Raw genomic sequence first — 23,500 nt, 5'->3', positions numbered from 1 at the left:
TCAGGCCATAGTGACTCGTTTGGTAACCTTACAATAGTTGTAAAAATTGAGCTAATTAAAGATCCCCGGCAGTGATATCACATCAGTTGTTTATACAACCCTTGAAATTTATTTTATTTTTCTTTGGCAGGAAAGGCCTGTCTATACTGAACTAAACCGAGAAAATGATGAAGAGAAAGGTAATTGGGCTTTTAAAATGTATGTTTAGAATTTATGAAGGATATTTGTGATCTAATATTAAAGCAGGGGACTGAGTACTGAGGCTTAGCAGTGGTGAAGTGCTCAAAGATCATGGATGAAAAGCACTGTAGAAGAGCAAAGTATTCTTCTTGTGCTGTATAAAGCAGTTTATTTTAAAGGATGAGCCAAAACATTTGAATAGTAAATCTTTCCGCATTTGTGTTGCTTCTAATTTGCAATTCTTCGCTGTAACACCCTTAAATGCAGTGCTATTTAAAGGATAGAAATAGAGTAACCTCTCTTTATTTTTTTTTTTTAGTTGCATTTAATTTAAACAAAGGAGCAAGTACCTCAGTAGCAGCGTCTTCTAAAACAAGGTGAGGAAAAGACACCAAGGCATCCCATTCTGTTTGTGTCCTATCTTATTGTTTGTATTATGGTGGTACCCACAATGCGCTAAGTGTGGCTCACATGTGCAGTGAGACAATTCTTGCCCTAAAGAGCACGCAGTCTATTGCCTGGTCCTGCTGTGTAATACAGAAGGCCAGACTAGATTATCTAATGGTCCCTTCTGGCTTTAAACTCTATGAATCTATTGGCCTGGTGGGTGGACCCGTGTGTGGAGCCCCACGGAAATCAGTGGGCTTCCTCGCATCTGCTGGCTAGGAGCCAGATGCAGGATCAGCTCCTAAGAAGTCAAGCAACATATGAAAAGTCGGATAAAGGGCTAAAATATACAATCAAAAATAATTAAATGATCCTCCGATATCCCAGCTGCCTTTCTACTTATCCACTACTAATTTCGTCTTGTAAACCCATGTTTGACTACTGCGGCCAATCACCTGCAGTGTGTTTTCCTGATCAGCATTCAGGAGGGTGAATCCAAATACATTTTTTTTAAAACTTCATTGAGTTTCGGTGTAACCACAAACAGTGCAAGACAAAGGGATCAATAATACAAGCAATGAGAAGAAGTTACAGCAGTCTTTGAAAACATTTGGCTGGCTATAAACCATCCTTTCTCATAGGACAATATTGTAATTCAACATATTACAGGTAAAATGAAAGCTCTCTTCTCATCATCGGGGAAGCTTTTAGATAAGATATCTGATGTGAGAGGCAGAAAATGAGACTATAAACTGGTTCAATATAATAACAGAGGGATTTTAAGCTTTGAGGCATATTATAAATTACACCTAAAGATTACACTCCCAGGTAGTGCTAAAGGTGACTACAGGATTTAAAATACAAACTTCCCTGAATAGATCTCCTGCACGTAAGAAGTACTGTTCTGAGTGTTCTCCGGCTATTTGCTGGAATTAGTCTGTCTAGACCTCTGTGGAACTAGCAGACCAAGTGACCTAAATTTCTCATGCAGAGTCAGAGATGCTCCCAGGCACAAGATTTCTGTACCATTAGTGCAGAAGTAAAACAGATTTGTAGAGAGTGTATCTAGATCATGGTAATCTGCACTATTTTATTTTTAGTTATCCTTGGCACTTATATAGCACTTTACATCGACAAAACACTGTTTGCACACGAGACAGTAAACTCTGTTACCAAAGCAAACAAACGGACTTCCTCCAGAATGAGCAATGATCTTTCATAAAATCGGTCAAAGGAAATGAAAAATTGCAGGTTCGAAATAAACATGAACTAATCCGTATCCGGGTATAGGATCTTGATCACGCTGCTCACTGACTGTAAACACAGCAGCTTCCTACAGAGAAGCAAGAACATATGGCCCAATTCAATGAGAAGTTTTGTTAATGAACAGGCTTTTGTCCACGTATTGTACCTCTGCCCACAGATAAATTTCCCTGTAATGTGCGCTGGAAGAAACATTTTTGTATTAAAATGGTTGAAGCATCCATCTAAGTCTTGGACCAGTGGGTTGGTTTGATCATCAGATTGTTTGCCTCTTGGAGTTCCTGCAATCCAAACGGAAAAGTAGGTGCAATTCCTGCCCCAGAGTTTATAATCCAGTGCTTTGATCCTGCAAATTGATCTGCTCCTGTGTCCATATGGGTCCCCATTGAAATCCAGTGCAGGATTCATGTAGATTATGTGGCGGGATTGAGGAGTAAAAGATCAGCTGCACCTCTGCACAGCCTGTTCTCCAGGGGCATGTTTGTAAAGGTGTCATTTTAAGAATCAGAATGAAAACGATATTGTATTATTAATCTAAACCCTCTTCCAGCAGTGTCCTTGGACCGAGTGCATTGAAGATGGTGGGAGGAGCAGGATCAGTTAAACGGAAAGAATCTGCTCACAGCTCAGGTCAATCAAAAGAGAAAAAGAAGAAATCTGCACTGGATGAGATCATGGAGGTACAGTGAGAATGTTAGCCAGAGATCCATGCCTTTGTAACCCAAGGCTAAATCACTTACGGCACTCTACTAGGGGCTACCTTTGAAAAGAACTGGAAGCTCCAGGCTGGGTGGAATTCAGCAGCTCACCACTTTACATGATCATCATGGCTTACCCCACGTAATACCAATGCCTCCTGTTCTACACATGCCCTGTTTAATTCTGGATGCAGATCAAGTGGTCTGAATTTTTCAAGTGCCCTAGCTTAGTACATTTTTTTTATTCTAGTCAAAAGTTATAAATGTTTAAAGAAACTGCCTTTTATCTTAATGAAAAAGAGTCCCATTCAATTAGATCACATAATGGCAGAGAGCTAAAAAGTGACAAATTTTAAAAGTGCTTATATACTAATGCTAGAAGTCTAAATACTAAGATGGGTGAACTAATGTGCTTGTTATTAAATGAGGATATTGATCTAATAGGCATCTCAGAAACATGATGGAATGATGATCATCAATGGGACACAGAAATATTTTGTACCTTTGTATTAAGGAATGACAGAATTGGTCATGGTGGTGGGGGAGTGACACTATATGGGAAGGAAAGCATAGAGTTAAATATAGTAGCACAAATCTTAAATGAACCACACTGTACTATGGAATTTCTATCCATAGAGATTCTATGCTTGAATAATAAGAATGTAGCACTAGGGATATACTCCTGACCAGGATGGTGATGGTGACTGTGAAATGCTCAGGGAGATCAGAGAGGCTATACAAATAGAAAACTCAGTAATAATGGGGGGTTTCAACTATCCCCATATAAACTGGGTACATGTCACCTCAGGAAGGGATGCAGAGATAAAGTTTCTGGACATCATAAATGACTGCTTCTTGGAGCAGCTAGTCCTGGAACCCACAAGAGGAGAGGCAATTCTTGATTTAGTACTAAGTGGAGCACAGGTTCTGGTCCAAGAGGTGAATACAGCTGAACTGCTTAGTAATAGCAACCATAATATAATTATATTTAACATTCTTGGGGTGAATACCAAAGAAGCCCACTACAGAAGCATTTAACTTCAGAAAGGGGAACTACACAAAAATGAGGAAGCTAATTAAACAGAAATTTTAAAGTACAGTTCCAAAAGTGAAATGCCTGCAAACTGCATGGAAACTAAAAAAAAAAAAAAAAAAACATAAAGGCTCAAATTAAATATATACCCCAAATTAAAAAAAATTTAGTAAGAGGACCAAAACAGTGCCACCATGGCTAAACAACAAAGTAGAAGAAGTGGTTAGAGGCAACAAAAATCTTTTACAAAGTGGAAGTTAAATCCTACTGAGGAAAATAGGAAGGAGTATAAACTCTGGAAAGTCAAGTGTAAAAGTATAATCAGGCAGGCCAAAAAAGAATTTGAAGAGCAACTAGCCAAAGATTCAAAAACTAACAGCAAAAAAGATAAGTACATCAGAAGCAGGAAGCCTGTCAAATAATCAGTGGGGCCACTGGATGATCAAGGTGCTAAAGGAGCACTCAAGGAAGATCAGGCCATTACGGAGAAATTAAATGAATTTTTTGCATCCATCTTCACTGCAGCGGAATGATGTAAAGGAGATTCCCACACCTGAGCCATTCTTTTTAGGGGGACAAATCCCAGATTGCGGAGTCATTAGAGGAGGTTTTGGAAGAAATTTATAAATTAAACAGTAATAAGTTATCAAGACCAGATTGTATAATACCCAAGAGCTTGGAAGGAACTCAAATATGAAATTGCAGAACTACTTACTGTGGTATGTAACCTATCATTTAAATCAACTTGTACCAGATGACTGGAGGATAGCTAATGTGATGCCAATTTTTAAAAAAGGCTCCAGAGCTGGGAAGCCTAAATTCAAAGCTAGGCAAATTTGTTGAAACTGTAATAAAGAACAGAATTATCAGACACATAGATGAACATGATTTGTTGGGGGAAGAGTCAACATGGCTTTTGTAAAGTGAAATCATGCCTCACCAGTCTAATAGAATTCTTTGAGGGTGTCAGCAAATGTGGACAAGGGTGATCCAGTGGATATAGTGTACTTAGACTTTCAGAAAGCCTTTGACAAGGTCCCACACCAAAGGCTCTTAAGTAAAGTAGGCAGTCATGGGATAAGAGGGAAGGTCCTCTCATGGATCAGTGACTGGTTAAAAGACAGGAAACAAAGGGTATGAATAAATGGTCAGTTTTCAGAATGGAGAGAGGTAAATAGTGGTGTCCCCCAGGGGTCTGTATTGGGACCAGTTCTGTTTAACATATTCATAAATGATCTGGAAAAAGGGAGAAACAGTGAGGTGGCAAAATTTGCAGATGATACAAAACTACTTAAGATAGTTAAGTCCAAACAGACTTCAAAGAGTTACAAAGGGATCTCACAAAACTGGGTTACTGGACAACAAAATGGCAGATGAAATTCAATGTTGATAAATGCAAAGTAATGCACATTGGAAAACATAATCCCAACTATACATATAAAATGATGGGATCTAAATTCGCTGTTACCACTCAAGAAAGATAATGGCTAGTTCTTTGAAAACATCCCCATGATCCAGGAATACAACCCCATGATCTGAGTGTCTGTAGCTTCTGTTTGTCAGAAGCTGGGAGTGATCGATCACTCAGTGATTGCCTGTTTTGTTCGTTCCCTCTGAAGCGCCTGGAATTTTGGCCATGGTCGGAAGACAGGATACTGGGCTAGATGGACCACTGATGTAGTAAACACCTTCCCTATTCTGTTGTGGTTTGATACCCAAGTGCATAGAACTTGTTCAAGTTTTTTGGGGGGATGGGAACCTTGCATTGATATGAAAGGACAAAAAAAATTGACTGACTTTTTTTTTCTTCTGTAGTTTGAAGAAGAAAAGAAAAAAACAGCCCGAACAGACTACTGGTTGCAGCCTGTAAGTATCTGAATAACTACATAGTTATCAGGCCAAATTCTGCCTTTGGGAACGTGCACACAGCCCCTGCTGGTCCACGAGCAGAATATGAACAAAAATACATTTTTATTTTCCAAACAGAGATATTATCATAAGTTAATTTCTCACAGAGTTTGCAAATATTTCACTTTTCCTGGCTGCTGTGCAATATTTACTATTCTGAAACATTGTACTTCTAATATTTAAGCTCTTTTGTATAGTGATGGCTTACTTTGTAGTTAAAGGACAGGTGCTTCTAGAACTTATCTACATGCACTTTTAACAGGGTGTCTTTTTCCCACTCTAGTGGTCAGACCATATAGAGATTTAGTAGTAAGCTGCAGCCTTTGAACTAACACAACTATGTCTTGCAGCTCAGGGAGTTGAGGCTCATGCTGTTAGATGCAAATGTCCTGAGTCAGTCCTTGCTATCAGTGACCCACATAGGGCTCTCTTGTAACACACTGAATTCAAATGTAGGTATATTTTGAGTCAGTGAGGGCAGGAGATGCCTTTGCGATGGGGTTCCTCCCACAATGAAAGTTCTATAATGTCGTGTCTTAGAAGTGGCGTTGCCTGCTGACGCTACAGAGCATAACATCAGCGTCTGCTTGTGGGGACAACTGGAGTTAAAAGCTACTTGTGATGTAAACACTGAGTTGAGAGGAAGTTATTTTTGTTTGTGTATTTAGCTTTTTCTCTTTCCTTTTTTCCCTTCTCCAGGAAATTGTTGTAAAAATTGTAACAAAAAAGCTTGGTGAGAAGTATCATAAGAAGAAAGCAGTTGTTAAGGTGAATCTACAGCATTTTATCTGATAAAAGTTTGTGAATAAAAGCGATTGGACGCAGTTCTGTTTCCACAGCAACTAGAAAACATCTGTTTACTTGGTTGCTTATGGTGGTAGTGGTTGAACCCCAACTATCAGAATGAGGGCTTCCCTTTAACTTTCTTGGAGTTTGTTACCCGATTCTCAGTTCCTTCTGGGCAGTGAGTGATTTGGGATTTATTGCAAATCAAAATAGTTGCTTGTGGGCATCCACTCACCCCTTTATTCTTGATGACCATTTTTCCCTATTAAGTTTACTCTTGTTACTGTTTTCTTCAAACTCTGATTTCATCAGTGAGTCTTTTTAGACCATACAGTCATCTTAAAGCTGTGTTGCTGGGGAGTGACCAAGAGCAGTGCATGGTATTTCAGGCCTTGAGACTGTGTCAGTAATCTCTGTCCAGCATTGATGTGTACAAATCCCAAATTATCTTTTGAAGAAGGGTCCCCTGGATTCACAAGTTCTTCCGTCTGGTGGGCCTGGCCTAATGGTCTGAAGCATCCTATCATCCTCTGAAGTAGCTAGTACTGGCCACTGTCAGAGACAGGATACTGCACTAGATAAACCATGGATCTGATCTAGCATGACAAAACCGATAGCCTACATTTTCAAAACTGACTAGTGATTTTGGATGCCCAATCTGGGATTCTTTAAAGTGGTCAGATTTTCAGAAGATCATTGCGCAGCACTTTCTATAAATCAGGTCCCTTTCAGTCTTCTCAAGTTGGGCCCCTGAAAACACTTTCCACTTTTGGAAATGTAGACCTGTGTTTCTGAATCTCTTCTGTATTAAGACTATTTTAAAAAATTAGCAGAAAGTCAAAGAATGATTGTGTTTTGTAATTACCCCGATGTATTTGCATCATTAATGTTACATGGCCATTTGCTTGTAATCCTCTTATCTGTATGTTTTTAATAAGAGAATAATCAAGTTATAGATATCTTTCCCTTTTTAAAATAAATATATTTAATTTTCCATGACAGGAGGTAATTGACAAATACACAGCAGTTGTAAAGATGATTGATTCTGGAGACAAACTGAAACTTGACCAGACACATCTAGAGACCGTAATACCGGCACCAGGTAAATTTATTTGTGAACCAGCTAGCAAAGCTGCATCTGATGGACTGACTTTGATTCTTTTGAGCTATAATTCATCAAGTGTCACCTGAGTCATTTTACTACTTTTGTTCCTGGTCAGCATTTCTTATCCACATTGGATTAAGATATTCCTGTCATGTACCAAGTATCCTCTGGTTGCTGTTGGTGCAAATATTGCATTTATTCTTTTTGGTGATTTTACAGAGCTTTCCAAGAGGAATTATGCTCCTTCTAAGGCCTGGTCCACACTAACCCCCCACTTCGGACTAAGGTACGCAACTTCAGCTACGTTAATAACGTAGCTGAATTCCAAGTACCTTAGTCCGAACTTACCGCGGGTCCAGACACGGCAGGCAGGCTCCCCCGTCGATGCCGCGTACTCCTCTCGCCGAGCTGGAGTACCGGCGTCGACGGCGAGCACTTCCGGGATCGATCCCAGAAGATCGATTGCCTGCCGCCGAACCAGGAAGTAAGTGTAGACGTAACCTAAGAAGGATAGGAAGCATTTTTTGGTTTTACTAGATGAAAGTATCTCTCTTCAGGAAGTATCTGTAGGAGCCTGCCAAAGAGATTTACTGATTGTCCTCAGTGATTCTTAGCATGAACTTCCCTCCATATAATGCATATTATACATGTAAGTGCATTGTTGATGTATTTGTCACCTTAAAGTTTCCTCCATTGTCTGGAGTTTGGGATTGTAAGGTTATTTCTGGATATTGGGTTTTTGGCATTCATTCATTTATTTATTTAGGAATATTTTTATGATGGATGAGGGAAAAATTACAAGGATTTTGAAGCAAGATGAAGACTTAAATATTGTAAGGTAATCGAAGCTAGCCAGGGTCCCCTAGAGATCTCTATTAGTCATAAAGTGCTGGATTGTGGTGGTTCCTTCACAGGCTCTCCAAGATGGAGAGGATTCAAGGAAACTCTCCCCTCCTCTTGTGTACCTGCGCGGAGGGTGCCCACAGTCAGTCAGTCCTGGGCTCCTGATATTCAAGGACCAGAAAAGTTTATCAGCAGCAGCGAGGTACCCCAGAAGGGGAGTGATTCTAGAAGGAAGGTGATTCCTGTCCTGACAGGAGGCCTAGCTGAAGAAGGCGGGTGAATGCTGCATCCTTTCAGAGGGTGTCGGAGCTCCCATTGCTACATATCTCACATGTGCACTTCTAGTGAGTTATGACAAGCTGCTCTGCTCTTCAACCTAGTTAGATAAGCAGGCGTCAGTAGCTTCCTAAAAGCAAAACAGCTTTCATCTGTATCACTCAGGCATTTTAGGATCAAGCAGTCCCTGAAGAAAAGCTGAGCATTGCTTCCAAGGGAACACTGTCTTCTCTAGTTCTTGGAGATACAGACTTCCCAAAGTGCCTCTGTCCTGTGTTTTCAGTAGAGAGGAGCTTCATCAAAAGACACTGAGAGTTCCTATGGGTAAAGTTCTTCCTGTTTACTGTTTCAGGAAAGAAAGTTCTGGTTTTAAATGGAGGTTACCGAGGAAATGAAGGCATCTTGGAATCTATAAACGAGAAGAACTTCTCAGCAGCAATAATCATTGAATCTGTATGTACATTTTAAATATATTTAATAATCTTGCATAGCACTTTTCATCAGTAGGTCTCAAAGCCCTTTACAAAGGGTGAATGTCATTATTGCCCCTTTGCAAATGGGGAATTTGGGGCACAGATTGGTGCTCAGGGTCACCCAGCCGGCCAATAGGAATAGAACCCAAATCCTTTTTAAATTCTAATCCACTGCTCAATCCACTGGGCCTCGTTACCTTTAAAAGACAATGGGATACTGAATTTACAAAGATAAATTTGTAAAATATTTAGTAGGTTTAATTTAAATGTACTCTGTTAATGATACAATAACTTTTCAGCTGGGAAAGCGATACGCTTAAAATGGATGTATGAAATAAGAGAATTCTCTTACTGTATTGATCAAGCTGGGTGTGGAGTTTGAAGATTAATGGATTTTGAATCCTTGTTCATGCTACTTATAGTTAAGACGGTGTTTGCATTTTTGTTACAAACCACCTTTCTCAATAGAAAATATTCTATGGGCTGAGCCTTAGTGTAAAAGGCCTTTTTTCTTTTGTACGAGTCCTATAAATCTGTAGAGAGAGATTTAAAGTGAAATTCTGGCCCCACTGAAGTCAGTAAGAGTAGCCATTGATTTCATGGGGCCAGAACTTCACTCAGTGACTGTTTTGATTTCCGAGGGTGGTGGTTACTAAGTAAGTTAGAGTTGTTAGAGTTACCAAGTTGTTTCTAGAGGTGTTCACATTGCTTCTTGTTTCAGAGCTCCTGCCAGCAGCAGCTTCGAAATAAGGATGGCAGGGTCTGGTATTGCCACCCTTCTGTGCTGCTGCCTGCAGGGCTGGGCTCTCAGTAAGCAACCACCACTCTCCGGCTGCCCAGCTCTGAAGGCAGCAGCGCAGAAGTAAGGGGGGCATGGTATGGTATTGCCACCCTTACTTCTGCACTACTGCTGGTAGGGCGCTGCCTTCAGAGCTGGGCACCCGGCCAACAGCTGCAGCCCAGCTCTGAGGGCAGCACAGAAGGAAGAGTGGCAATACCGCGACCCCCCTGCAACTCCCTTTTGGGTCAGGACCCCCAATTTGAGAAACGCTGGTCTCTCCTGCGAAATCTGTATGTACAGGGTAAACCCATACACAAGACCAGATTTCACGGGGGGAGACCAGATTTCACGGTCCATGACATGTTTTTCATGGCCATGAATTTGATAGGGCCTCACATATAACTTTTATGTGCAGTTACTGCTCTTGAACAGACAATCAGAGTAACTGCCCGTTTGGTCACTTTGACATATAACATAGGACCTGCCATACTGGATCAAACCCTTGGTTCATCTAGTCCGGTATCCTGCCTCCAACTGACCAGCACCAGATGCTTCAGAGGAAAGGTGCAAGAAGCTTCCAGTTGCCAGATGTGGAGTAATCTTCTCCCCCCAAGCATCTCTCATTCTAATACCTAATCGAGAGTGAAGCATGAAATTGTATTTCCCTTCCAAAATTTACCATTAACTATTAAACCTGTGACTATTTCTGCCCCCATAAATGTCCAATCCCTCTTTAAATCTTGCTAACTAGTAAATAATTCCATAATAATAATAATGTGCAGTCTTCTCAGAATCTGACCTGGCACATTAATGCATTGTCCCCAGTCTCTGAAGGATGAAAGTTGTACATTGGTTAAAAATCAATACACGAACACAGAAATGTGTAAAAATGCCAAAGTTGGTTGGCATGCAGCTCTTTCATTTCCGGTGTGCTATTCGCTTAACTATTATTTTCTTAAACATGACTAAGTGTGGACAGGTTTGATTTGATTCAGTTCAGCTATATTGTAATTTGTAACTATTTATTATGAGATTTAACAAGCAGAGTTCCCTTCCCCCGCACCAACCTTTCTTGCAATTTATTCATCTGCAGGGGCCTTTAAAAGGACGGAGAATTGAAGGCATCCAATATGAAGACATTTCCAAACTCCTTTGAGACTCAAAGCAATGGGTCAAAGCTGCCTCTTGGAAACATCAAATTGGTGTCCTCTATGCAGACACACGAGACTCTACTATGTCAGGGTTTTTAATTTGTGTATATAGAAAAAACAACTTCGATTTATATAAAGACCACTATAAATCTGTTAACATTTGTGAGAATCTTGTCTAAACTGATTCTGTATCAAAGTTGTATTGTGTTGTAATATTTTAATTTGTTTTCCTTTTCTAAGATTAGGTGATACCTGTGTGCTGGAATATTTTACTTACTGAACTATGTTAAATGTTTTATAAAATATCACCAGCTAGAAAGGGCCACTTGAGGCAGATACTGTATGTAACGTCGTCTATAGTTTGCATAACACACTTCTGGATCTGCTGCCAAAACAAAATTCTGGCTTTCGAACAAGCAAAGAGATTAAAAGAAAAGCAGGAAGGCAGCAGTGCTGTGGGGGATTATTTTTCTGGGTTTTGATGATGTACATAAGAATGGTTTGGTTTATTAGTTTTAAAGTGAGTGCAATAAATTACAGCAGAACCTGCTTAATCAGTACTCTGCTAAACCACACACCCAGTCAGGACCTGATCCCGGCATCCTCTGTGTTCCCATTACCGATCACGGCTGGACTTGCCTCTGTAGCGACTCCAAGACTTGGCATGATTTATGGGGCAGTGCACTTCTATGAATCTGAACAGTAAAGAAATGGCACACCTAGTTGTCGGCTCAGTTAATAGAGATGAAGTGATGGTTGTGCTGGCATAGATTCCCCAGGGCCTAGTCCTTTGTTCACTTTAATGCTGCTTTCCTGCTCTATTGTGGATCCTAAATGAGTCACTTTTCTTTGAATAGTTTTTAAAACGTGTAACAGTTTGTACAACACTTATTTTTAAAGCAATTTGTGGAATAAAAGCCCATCTCTCTCAGTACAATGTATCCCTTAAAAGCCTCTGGATAATCAGGATTGTTGTCAACTGGTGCTCCCTAGTGGAATCAAGCCAAGAGTCCAGATGCATGTCTTGCTTTATTTGTTGAAATAACTCAAATGCAAAAACCACCACGGGAAGAGGATGAAACATTACATTTGGGCTGATATGCCTCTGATTAAATCTCATGTGTTCTTGGAACATGATATAGAAATTATCTTGACCCCAGCTAAAATAATTATGGAGAGCAAATCCCACGATTGGACACAATTGGGTTTTTAGATGCACTTGAGTCAGTGCTGATCTTCTCTTAGTAGTAGTTCTTCTGTAACACTTAATCAAGACAGAGGCTCTGTTGTGCCAGGTGCTGTACAGACCTAGGAAGACGCAGCCCCTAACTGGAAGTTTAAAATCAACTGAAGACAAGAAGGGAGGGAGACAAGCAATAGGGGGTGAACGGGGAGGGTGGACGAGGGTAACTGGTAATAGTTACATGGCTTTGTTTTGTCATAACTTGATGGAGCTGAATCATTGAAGTGACTGGGGATACCAGAGGGAGAGATGTAAGAGGTGGTGGACAGGAGGGAGGGAGGCATTTACATGAGTCTGGCTCAGGCTGGAGGGGAGGTTTTGGGGGCGGGGAGAGGCTGGGTAATTAGGTGAGAGGATGGAGGTGAAGAGGTGGCTGGTCAGAAGGATGGGGATGCAGTGGGGGGATAATAGGAAGTAGAGCAGCAATCTTTCCTAACGATCTAGACAGGAAAATGAGGGGAGCTGGTGCCCAGAGCACATCTCATTCGGTTGGAGAGGGATGGGGTAGTACCGGATTCTTCTTGGCTTGTGCTGGAGCTGCTGCTGGTAGCATATTCTGGGGGGTTAGAGGCTGCCAGGGCTCTCCTCTGAGAGTTAGTTTTTAGCGGAGAACATTGGGGACAGTGTTCAGGGAGGGTTGGGGTAGGTTGGCTGGAGAATCCAGTGTTAGTCTCTAACCTTCTGCTCTTTCTTGCCTCAGTAGTTTTAGGCTGAGCGAGTTTCCTTGAAAAGATCTGACTGTGGTGTTCTTGATTAACAAGCAAATCTCCTTCCTCCTCTAGTCTAATGGTTAGACAGTGCAGGACGCTGTGCTGATCTGAGCAAGCTGAAAGTTCAGGTCACCATGTTAGTAATAAGCGGCGCACTCACTGTCTTGCATGCTGTTGAATTTGTGGTCTCAAGGGGACCCCTGCCGGTGAAATAGTAGATTGCAGGATTTTTCATACATCCACTGCAATGACTGGTTTCTGAAAGAGCCATTTTATCTGCGATTGAAATGCTCCTTTTGACTCCAGGAATAGAGGTGATGCACTGCAGAGCAGTAACCAAAAGTGGCTTTAAAAACAATCTGTTGCAGCTGAGTTTGTTTAAAGAAAGTTTTACATAAAACGATACTTCCCACTTGTTCAAAACTCTTTATTCCTCCCAGCATGGCGGAGAGCTAGACAGGTGGTGGCGTCCATGTTTTAGAGACAGAGGAAGCTAAAGTACAGAAAGAAAAATGACTTGCTCAAGGCCACATGCTAGAGTGGAGTAAAGCAAGGAAGAATTTCAAGAGAACCTGGCCAAGACTGGGCAGAGGTGGAGGGAAGAATTATGTGAACTGATTTCAAAAGCACTGAGCTATCTCATTAACCTCCATGGAAGCTAGTGGAGGCTCAACACTTTTGTCGATCAGCTTAGCTATTTAGGTGCTTAAATACCAATTCAGGAACCTAACTTTGGGTACCCATTTAAAAAAAATCTTGGGTTCCCTACCCTCATTCCTCGAGCCCAAATGGTCCACTCCTCCGTTTTGAAGCTGAACTCACACATTTACTGAATAACATACATATTTAAGAGGATTTTCAAAGCTGGCTTTTGAAACACTTGATGCTGTTACAGTATTTCCATTTACTAAATTGTGGCATTTCTCTTGTGTTGGGAATGCCCCTTGATTCCTTCCGGAAGGAAGTCCAGTTTATATTTCTGTGCAACACGACAGACATCTTCACTGTGAATTTTAATTGGTTAATATTGCAGAGCATGTGTGAATGTAGGTTTGTTTCTGTAGTTCCTCTATTTTGTATGTATTAAATAAAATTGGTATTGCCTACGCTGACTTGTACGATGCATCCGTTTCCATGTTGAAATGAAAGCCCAGCCCAATCCCGTTGCCCATGAGTAGTTGATTTCTTTAGTCAGGAAGCACGTTTAGAACTAGCTGTGCTTCAGTTAAATGGAAAGGATGACTATGGTGATAGAAATCCCATTGATGGAAGCGAAGCTTTCTGTGCTGGTGATTTTCTGTAGTCGGAGCGCAACCTTCTCCCTCGGTTACCTGATTTATATTCTTGTGTAAGTGGTATGAAAATTGATATGGACATATAATTCTTTAATGGTGGCTACATTAGCTAGTTTGCGGTGTTTAGCTGATGTGAAGTGATATGTAAGCACTAAACATTGTTCTGTATTTGATTGCCATAAACTACGAGAAAGAGAATACCTTTGCGTCACTTTTACAAGCCTTCTGAAAAATCTTTGTTGAAATATTCAATCGAGTGATAGCAACCCAAATCAGATGTTGCAGGGAGGAGACAATACTCGATTCCAACAAGTAGCTTTATTATAATAAGCTTTTAAACAGGTTTATATTCATTACATACAGAAAAGCTACCTGCTGTGTTTTACCACATCGTACTTCACTTTGAAACACTCTTTCATGGAGCAATGGCCCCTTAAGTTAGATACCTGCTAGCCACCTGTCATTACATTCGCCTGCTTTGTTACACTGAGAATACCAAGGAGTCTGAATATTTGTCTGGGGGAGGGAGGATTTTTTTTTCTTTACAAATTGCTTGAGCCTGTAGCCGTTCAGGGGTTCTTCAGCGAGCTGTACAGGTGGGGAACAAGATAATCTTTATAGTGGCCATCAATGAAACCCTTCCCACTGTTGTGGACAAACCAGCAGTGCACATTGGTTCCAAACACTTGGTCTGTCCTGTAGTCCTTCTGCAACCCACTGCAATAAAGAGAGCAACAAAGACGATGGGTGGTGAGGGTACAAGTAGAAAAGGTAATGCAGCAATAGGGCCTGAACATCAATAGTCTGACTTTAGCAGACGCTGCCTGCGTGCGCCTTGGGCTGATCATCCGGCCTCTCCACTTGAATGATAGAAGATTCCTACCTCCATAAAAGCATAACACAAACCAAACTGCAAGCTGTAGTAACCGAAGCTGTGTGATTGTACCTGCCTCCATGGGGGATGCATTTCAGCTGCCATTTGGGGCTGAGCATGGAGGCAGCAGATGTTTGATGCCACCTCACCCATGTAAAAGCATAGTGAGAAAAATCAAACTAACTGGCTTTTGGAAGCAAAGCTGCAGTAAGCCATGCTGCTCACTGACCGCCAGAGTCCGACACCCTTACATTAGGTAATACCTCTCTCCACAAGTAGCTCCGTTGACTCCGGAGGGACTATTTGTGGAGTATGATACTACATGAGTGTCAGAATCAGGTCCTGACGACATAGACGATCTGTGCGGAGGAGCACTGTCTGTGCTGGCTGGAAGATACTCAACCTGAAGGATCCTACAGAGCAGGATTTCCATATTTGCCCCCCCCCCCCTGCTCTATGCTACATGGAGAGAGTCCTTGCTGTCCTTTTATGTTTCATTCTCATGAAAAATAAGCTTCAAACCCCAGTGCAATGTATGTGCTGCTAACAAAGCTTCAGAACCGTTGAGTGACAAGAGCAGGGAGAATGTAGGAAGCCAACTGGCCAGGTGTGTTCTGCCAGTAGGTGAAGTCCATATCTTTGACAGTGGAGTAAGGACTCAGTTGTGCCACCTTGGAGCACATTGAATAGTACTTTACTACACCCACAGTCCCGCTGCTTACAACAAATAAGGTTGGCGCACCTGGGCCCTAAATGAATAAGCTAGGGCTGAAAGTTGTGTGTCTGCTGCCTAGGACAACTCTGCCATCACCAGTATGAGGCGGAGATCTCTGCATCCAACTGCCTAGGATGGTAACAGTAGGGGCATAACCAGTGGATTTCCATGTGGTGGTGGATCTCCTAGGATCTGGCCCTTTGTTGTGCGTTCCTGCTCTGTAGGGACTGTGTTCTGTTTTGCATTCCTTGCTGGATTTGGGATACCTTGTTCAGAGCACATTTATTCTCACTTGCAAGCGAGGTATAAAGCTATACTAATTGGGAGAACTGTAGGTATTTCTGACTCCTGAAGAGGCATGCTACGGTCTTGTTTCCCCGGGGAAGGTAAAGGATATAACTGACAGGCTTTGCAATGTGTGTAAGTTTGTGCCAGACAAACTTCCTCCTAAACGCCGGGCAGAGGTTTCCTGCTGAGTTGGCGTAGCCTAAAAGCAGCAGATTCGTAAGGAAATCCTGCTCTACTCTTACTGTTCAGAAGTCCCTGGCCTCCCTAATTGCAATACAGTCCACGGAGGAGTCATGCTGCCATTAGCTCTCCCACCGCGCTAATCTCCTCCTGAGACCAGCATTACTTTCTGAACTAATATTCAGGGTGAAATCCACTGCATAGAGTAGCTGCTCCTTGGCTCCCAACCTGCACATCCTGGCACAGCCATGTATTTGCAGCAACACGGAGGGGTTTCCATGGACCCCCTAGTGCAGAGAGTACACCACGTAGCTGACTGCCCAACCAAGACTTTGGAGGACGTAGGCAATGGGGGTTCCGTAGTTGTAACGAAGGGCAGAATTCAGTCAGTGGGTTTTTTATTACTAGTGGTGATACACAAACAGGAAAGAACCCAGCTTGACTTTCAGTGCTGTGTTGGCTCTGCTGTGCTGACAGTTAGGAAAAAAAACATGCTTTACTTGTAAGCAGAGGAAACTGGGGGAATCACAGAGCTAAGAAGTCACTGTTAGAGAATGACTATATAATTAGAGATATTTTCCTCGACTACATTCAGAAGGGAGGTTACCAAACATTTTAGGGCCTGATCTTTTTCTTGGCTGAGTTTACGCAGAATTCCTACCTGGTGACAGTAAGTTTGTGTCCTTTCACTTCCATGGTTGCTTCTGGTTTCCCTGGATCCTGACCAGGTCTTTCATTGTAGATATGCACTTCTGGTTCAGACATGAATTGGCCTGGCCAAAGAGAAGGTTAAAACTGGTCACCTGTCACGGCCTTCAGCCATCACATTTTAAGCCGTCGTGTAGCACATTTTAAAAATCAACAATCCCAAGCATGCAAATTGGTCTTTGTAATGCGCTGGGACCTTCCACATTGTGGAGATAGGTGCTCTGCTTTAGAGCCACCTGACTGATTCTGCTTAAGCAGAGCGGGACTGGGAAGATCAGTAAGGCAAGCTCATACTGACTAGTTCTGTTCTGCTGTGGAACTTTCCTAGGGATTCCTGAATTTTAAAAAGGGTGATGAGGGTGTTTTGTTTTTAAAGGTGACTTGCACAGGAAAGAACCCTTCCATCTCAGGGTATCCCCCTTTACTGTGGTATGGAAATGGTTGTCAGGTAAATTAGATTTGCAGAGGGCAAGATCTCCAGAAGGTATCAGGAGTCTTCTGCTCTTCCACCTTCCCTGAGAGAGGGGACTCTGCTGGGGAAAAACATAGATGTGAGATGTGTGTGTGGGGGGGAGAGGTCATTAATTCTTTCTTCTGCTCCTCTCCCCTCACCAATTGGCTGTGATGGGGAGCCTTGGTCACAGAGCAGATGCCCTGCAAGTGGTCAGACTCCAGATCAGCCTGGCTTATTCTATAAATTCATTCCACAGTTGAACTCTGGGGACCGAGAATGATTCCTCTTGGGTTTCCACATGCTTCATGCTGGGTTTGGTGAGTCGCATAGTCGAACAGAAGCACCGAATTGGGGTTGTGACCATTCACTGATGTACAAAGAAAGGTTTGTCTTAATGGCTAAGTCTATCCACTGACTTGGTCACACCTTCTATGGTGTCTCCTATTAAGTGGCAGCAAGTAAATAATTAAATCACCTTGGAACTAACATACCTAACTGCTAGGGTGACCAGACAGCAAATGTGTAAAATCGGGACAGGGGTGGGGGGGTAATAGGAGCCTATATAAGAAAAAGACCCAAAAATCGGGACTGTCCCTATAAAATCGGGACATCTGGTCACGCTACTAACTGCTCTATTACTTTCCTTTTTCTGTCCTCTGTTCAGATCATAACGTCTTTGGGGAAGGGGCCTTATCTTATTACATGCCCTGTGACTATTGATGCACTATCATAAAACTGAGCGTTGAGCTCTGGAAGTCAAGTAGATATGAAAGGCCACCTGCTGACCACACTGCTGGTTTTGGCATAAATGAGGGCAGAATTTGGCCCTAAAATACAGGGGGTCAATCCTCTGCTCCTGTAAATCAGCATAGCTCCATTGACTTTAATGGAGCTACCCCCACTTACACCAGTGGAGGATTTGGCCCAGTGTTTGAATGTTGTTAGCTTAAGAACCATTCGGGTCCTAAAGGAAGATTTCTCATGGGAAAGCCAATTAATTATTTTGATAGAAAGTTAAACAACACTATTCTAGATACGGGACTTTTTTCTCCTCTCGTTGATGATTTCCTTCTTCCCCAGCACACAGAGTTCTAGCCAAAACCAATAGAATCAGATCCCTCCTCCTGCCACCCGGCCACAGGTCTTTACCTATCAGCCCATGTGCGCTGGGTGAGAACCGGTTTGTAGGGGGAATGTAGATCCCTAAGAAATCAACGTTGACCGGGTGATTCTTCCACACGCGATGAAGCAAAACAATGAAGGACATTTCCGTGTCCATGGCGATAGTGACACTGCGGTCTTTCTTCACAGACACGAGCAGCCTAGCGGAAGCACAAAACAGAAATGAGAGCCGCGTCCCTGGTTCAGCTGAGGCACTTCGCTTGTTGTGCACAATGACGTGTGAAGAATGCGGTACCTAATCAGTCCCAGTTTTTAATGAGGATTTACAGAGCTTTCGTTACCGCCCAACAAATCCGTGCAAGGGTGAGTGTGATAACCCTCTCCTTTTTCACATTTGGAAACTGAGGCAGAGAAGTTCACTAACTTGCCCAGCTCTACGTAGCAAATTCAGTGGCAGAGTCAAGATGAGAACTCACAAGTTCCTATTGCCTAGCACCGGGCTCATTCACTATGGCAATGCAGGGTCAATACAAAAAAGATCAAGGAGCCTTTATTATTCATAAACATAAACTGTTCATAATGGCTTCATTGTTGAGACCACTGCTTATCACGCTGACTGCTATTATGTCTTGGTGCTGTCCCCATTAGTTTGTTGCATCCATCCATTTCTCCCGTTATACTTAGACTGTAAGTTGTTTGGGGGCTGGGACTGTCCTTTTGTTTTGTGTTTGTACAGCGCCTAGCAGAGTGGGGGTTTGATCCCTGATTGGGTCCCTGAATTCTACTACAAAACAAATTAAGAAATATTAGCATCTATAGTCACAGTACAACCGAGCTACTTAGACACATACAGCTGCTCAGTGGATGAACCAGGACATTATTCTCTTCATTTTGAGGAAGAGATTAGAAAGCCAAGCCAGGCTCATTTCCCCAGGGATGTTCAAGGGTAATTCTTGCCCTCAGATCCACAGGGATCGACATATTCCAAATAGTTTCCACAAAGTACATTGGAAATGCACCTCCTCTCACCTTTTCCGAATGATGCTTCCTGTGTCGGACCAGGACAGCGCGGTGCTGTAAGATCCGTCTTTCAGGGTGATCATCTCTGTGCTGATCTCTACTTTCAAGCCTTTGTTTTTGAAATAGAATCCAATTTTGCCAAAATAGGTGCTCAGTTTTTTATTCTCAGGCTTCTTGGCCCCAATGAGCTGCCCGTTGACCACGATCCCTATGAAAAGTAGAGTATGTGATGTTTTCCATGAATTTGCCATGTAATCCAGAGACTTATTCAAGTCATAGGAGACAAACAAATCATCAGACCTAAAGTGCTTTGAGGAGAGAAGACCACTTCCCAATGCACAGTTTTTGGACTTAGTTATTAATTTGATTTCCTGCTTGGCCCCAAAGACGACTTTTCTTTTTTCCGTTCTCTATCTCCCGCTGCTTTCTTCTTTGTGCTCAACTGAAAGTGCAAATGAAAGAAACGCCGCCCCACAGCAGCAGGTTTCAAGTGGAATGGATAAGATATTCTTGGTGCATCTGCAGAAGTCTATCCACGTCTATCCTATAGATCAGTGTTAATGGAACACATTAGATATCATTAATTCTATTGTCTGCAAGTGATCCACAGTGTGTGCTTGTGTAATCACTGCAATTTACCAGCTGATCACGACCTTGCAGGCATGTTATGGTGCTCGTTTGAATTTCCTAAGATGGTAGCAGCCAGGGTTGTGAGACGGTGTGAGCTTTTTCTATTTTACATCTAAGTACATTTCATCTAACTGCCCAGGCTCACCCATTGCTCAGTCCAGTGCCAGCTGGCAGTCTAGGGACTGAGTTGCTGCTGGAAAGCTGCGAATAGACTACCTGTTCAAAACCACAATCCAGACAGAGAACAGCAATGACTGCCAGCTTTGACAGGCAAAGAGCAATACTGGGAAGCCAAGTACGTAGGAAGAAGTTTCCCTGTAGATTGCTTAATGTCAATGTTATGTAGAGAACGTTACAAGCATCACACCAGTTTCCAGGGAACTGATACCACGCTCCAACTTAGTATTCACATTATTGAGATTAAGCCCAGCAAGCTTGTTCTGCAACTTGAGTGTGCTCTAATGCTGATTTCATTTACATCGACATAAATCAGGGGTAGCGGCATTGAATTCCATCTCAGGTCAGAGGAAAATTGGCTTGATTAGAACTGATAGCAGTCAGTAAAGCAAGAATCATCACAATGAACCTGGTACATATTCCTTTCCCCAAACCATGGCCTTTCAGATCCTTTGGGATGCATAGTGCTATATAAATGGAAGCTATTCATGTTCTCTTACCAGAATCAGGATCTGAAACCAAGTTCAGGATCTTTCCAGGCTCTGAGTCAATATTGAAGCAGATGTTCTCCTGGCTCTTTAGCAGATGGATGATGAAATGTGGGTCATTGTCAACTAAGGTACAAAAATAAGTGGGGAATAAAAAAACAAAATGAAAGTAGGGGTGTGATTACTTGAATGAGATCTGAACAGTGTTTCCTCACTGCTCTATAAATGTAGTTCACTACCTATGGACATAGATAAGCACAGCTACTTTTATTTGCTGATTTCAAAGTGCTTCCACTCTACAAAGTTAATCAATTATCCCTCAACACCCCTGGGGAAGGAATAAATAGTAGTATCCACTTTTGATAGATGGGGAAATTCCCAAGCAATCCTTACAGAGGCCTGTTACATTTTTTTTAAATGAACCAGAAATCCCCATAGGTGTGTGATGGGGTGTATAAACCCTGCACTGGTGATGAAGGGGTTAAAGAGCAGCTCTGGGCAAGGTTGGCTCCGCCCTGCTGGCCCTGCCAGTCATGTCAAGAGTGGCATAAAGGCTTAAAAGCAGGACGTTCCCGGCAGTTGCTGGCCAGCCTTGGGAGACAGCAGATGGCAGCTCTACAGCTCCCAGGGGAGACTCCTGGGAGCCTTCCGGGATACTGCCCCCGGGAAGGCCATTTACCAGCCCCACTCTAAGTCTGCAAGAAGCCAATGCTGGTATACTGGCTAGGAAAGGTAGGTTTGGCAAGCCACAGGATGACCCACTAGGCAGTTGGCACCGCTACCTTCTACCCCTTTGGGGGTTAGGGAATCTGAGACCATACTAAAGGGACTCGGGGAGTGGGAGCCAAGGGCCCCATCCCTTTGTGTCATAGAGACCCCCTACTTTAGTAGATGTGGGCAATCTAAGGATTTTTCAGTGTCTGTGCAGTTGGAGGGGCCTGCCAGCACCCCCAGAGCTGTGACAAGGTCTCATCCTTTTAAGGAGAGAATGCTGCATTCCCGGCCTCGGCGTCTAATTCACTGCATTGAGTTACAGGGTTAACTGATGAGCTGCCAGCTGGAAAACACCATGTGCTACATTGTGAATGTGAGAGTCTGAGCTACCTTCTTTTAAAAAGCTGGTATCCAGCAGGTAATGCTAGAGATGGGACTGGGGGAGGGGTGGGGATCAAGCCATTAGTCAGAATAAGGACATAGGATGTAGAGATGGCTCCCAGCTCTGAAGTTCAGATTTAGATCTGAATTTTGCTCCCAGCTGAACCCCCTCACTCTGCCCCCCAATCAGCTGGGGGAAAAGTTCAGATCTAAATCCAAACTTCAGAGCTGGGACCCATCTCTACATCCTATGTCCTTATTCTGACTAATGGCTTGATCCCCACCCCTCCCCCCGCCATTCAAGCCAATGGGAGTTTTGCCATTGACTTCAACAGGAGCAGGATTAAGCCCCTAAATACAGAATAATGCAAAGAATTGCCAGTGCAGAGAACACACCTGAGTCAGGAGCTGGACTCTCTTGCTCATTTTTTCCCTTTCCAAAACAGTAAGTTTAACTATTTCAAAGTCTAAGATTAACCCTTGGCCTCGCCACTGAGCACGCCTTCAAACGGGGGCTGACAGTTACTGTTGCATATGTCTGCATTGTCATTAAGCGATTGCAGACGATGGCTCTCCCAGATCGTTTGTGTAAGTTAGACATTAAATCATGGCAGAGACCCAAGTGTTAACGAGACCCAGCAGCCTTCAGAGAATCCAGAGATCCTTATCTACCACACAACATTCATGCTGTCATTTACAATGGGAATTAACTCTGGAAATAATGTTGCATTAACTTTGCAACTACAGATGAGCCAGAAAGAGAGCCTTTTGGACTGACTGTGACTCCCAGTAGCAGATGGCAGGGAAGACCTATTAGATCATCGAATCCATCCTCATGATTATCCCCTAGGGTATACTTTCTAGGGCTTTGTCCATTCATGCTTTAAACCACATAAGTGATGCACCATGCTTGTAAAGAACTCCTCCTTATCTGGGTGCGATACAATGGTGCCATGGATATTTTGAGTGTAACTTTGGGGTGTCTGTAACGACCCTCTGCATGAGTTCTGAATAGGGTTTGAACTTGAGAGCACCGGCCTCTACTGGCTACAGGAATAGCTGCGTTAGTTGGTAGCAATCGTTGACTGTTATTCTCCAGTGGAGTCACTAGATGAGCATGTGATGTCTGTTTTACCAAAGCAAAATGTACACAATACTCCCCATTCCAAAAGCAAACTCAGGGCAGTTGAGAAATCTCTCTGTACAGCGTTAGGGCAAAGCACCTTTATTCATCAGCTTCAAATTCATTGACTCCAAGGCCAGAAGGGACCACTGTGATCAGGTAGGCCGACCTCCTGTATAGCATGGGCCATAGAACTTCCCCAAAATAATTCCTAGAGAAGGTCTTTTAGAAAAACAGCCGTCCTTGGTTTAAAAATGGTCAGTGATGGAGAATCTACTATGCCCCGTGGTAAATTGTTTCCAGGGTTGATTAAATACACTGGGGGGCAAGCCCCCACATTTACCAGTACAAGAGGTGCCTGGTTTTGACCAGACAAATAAAGTACTACCTTGCACATGAATCAGTACTAAATAAATACATCTCCCTAGCACATTTTGCATTTTGTTTTTCAGCACTGGTGCTAGTTTCAATGTAAATGCTAGCATGGACAGGGC

General features: G+C 42.7%; 2 protein-coding genes across 4 annotated transcripts in view; one reads left to right on the top strand and one right to left on the bottom strand.

The window, feature by feature from the left end:
* The window catches only part of KIN (Kin17 DNA and RNA binding protein), a 33,496-nt gene extending 19,541 nt beyond the window's left edge, over positions 1 to 13,955 (top strand). For 2 of the 3 annotated variants that reach the window (XM_054016211.1, XM_054016225.1), the window contains 8 exons: positions 131 to 179; positions 500 to 557; positions 2,381 to 2,510; positions 5,377 to 5,427; positions 6,169 to 6,237; positions 7,258 to 7,357; positions 8,832 to 8,932; positions 10,827 to 13,955. In XM_054016211.1, coding sequence (XP_053872186.1) covers positions 131 to 179; positions 500 to 557; positions 2,381 to 2,510; positions 5,377 to 5,427; positions 6,169 to 6,237; positions 7,258 to 7,357; positions 8,832 to 8,932; positions 10,827 to 10,889 — 621 coding nt within the window. In that variant the 3' untranslated portion in view covers positions 10,890 to 13,955. The remainder of the gene's footprint in view (positions 1 to 130; positions 180 to 499; positions 558 to 2,380; positions 2,511 to 5,376; positions 5,428 to 6,168; positions 6,238 to 7,257; positions 7,358 to 8,831; positions 8,933 to 10,826) is intronic. The other variant, XM_054016219.1, reaches the window with a different exon arrangement.
* Positions 13,956 to 14,431: 476 nt separating this feature from the next.
* Positions 14,432 to 23,500, bottom strand: part of ITIH2 (inter-alpha-trypsin inhibitor heavy chain 2) — a 39,840-nt gene continuing 30,771 nt past the window's right edge. Inside the window, exons 17-21 of the mRNA XM_054016202.1 lie at positions 20,801 to 20,914; positions 19,503 to 19,701; positions 18,501 to 18,673; positions 16,851 to 16,962; positions 14,432 to 14,849 (exon numbers count right to left, since the gene is read on the bottom strand). Coding sequence (XP_053872177.1) covers positions 14,702 to 14,849; positions 16,851 to 16,962; positions 18,501 to 18,673; positions 19,503 to 19,701; positions 20,801 to 20,914 — 746 coding nt within the window. The 3' untranslated portion in view covers positions 14,432 to 14,701. The remainder of the gene's footprint in view (positions 14,850 to 16,850; positions 16,963 to 18,500; positions 18,674 to 19,502; positions 19,702 to 20,800; positions 20,915 to 23,500) is intronic.

This window comes from Malaclemys terrapin, chromosome 1 (genome assembly GCF_027887155.1).
Source record: "Malaclemys terrapin pileata isolate rMalTer1 chromosome 1, rMalTer1.hap1, whole genome shotgun sequence".
Lineage (NCBI taxonomy): Eukaryota > Metazoa > Chordata > Testudines > Emydidae > Malaclemys > Malaclemys terrapin.
Note: the sequence above shows the minus strand (reverse complement) of the source record. Positions and strands in the feature narration are given on the sequence as shown.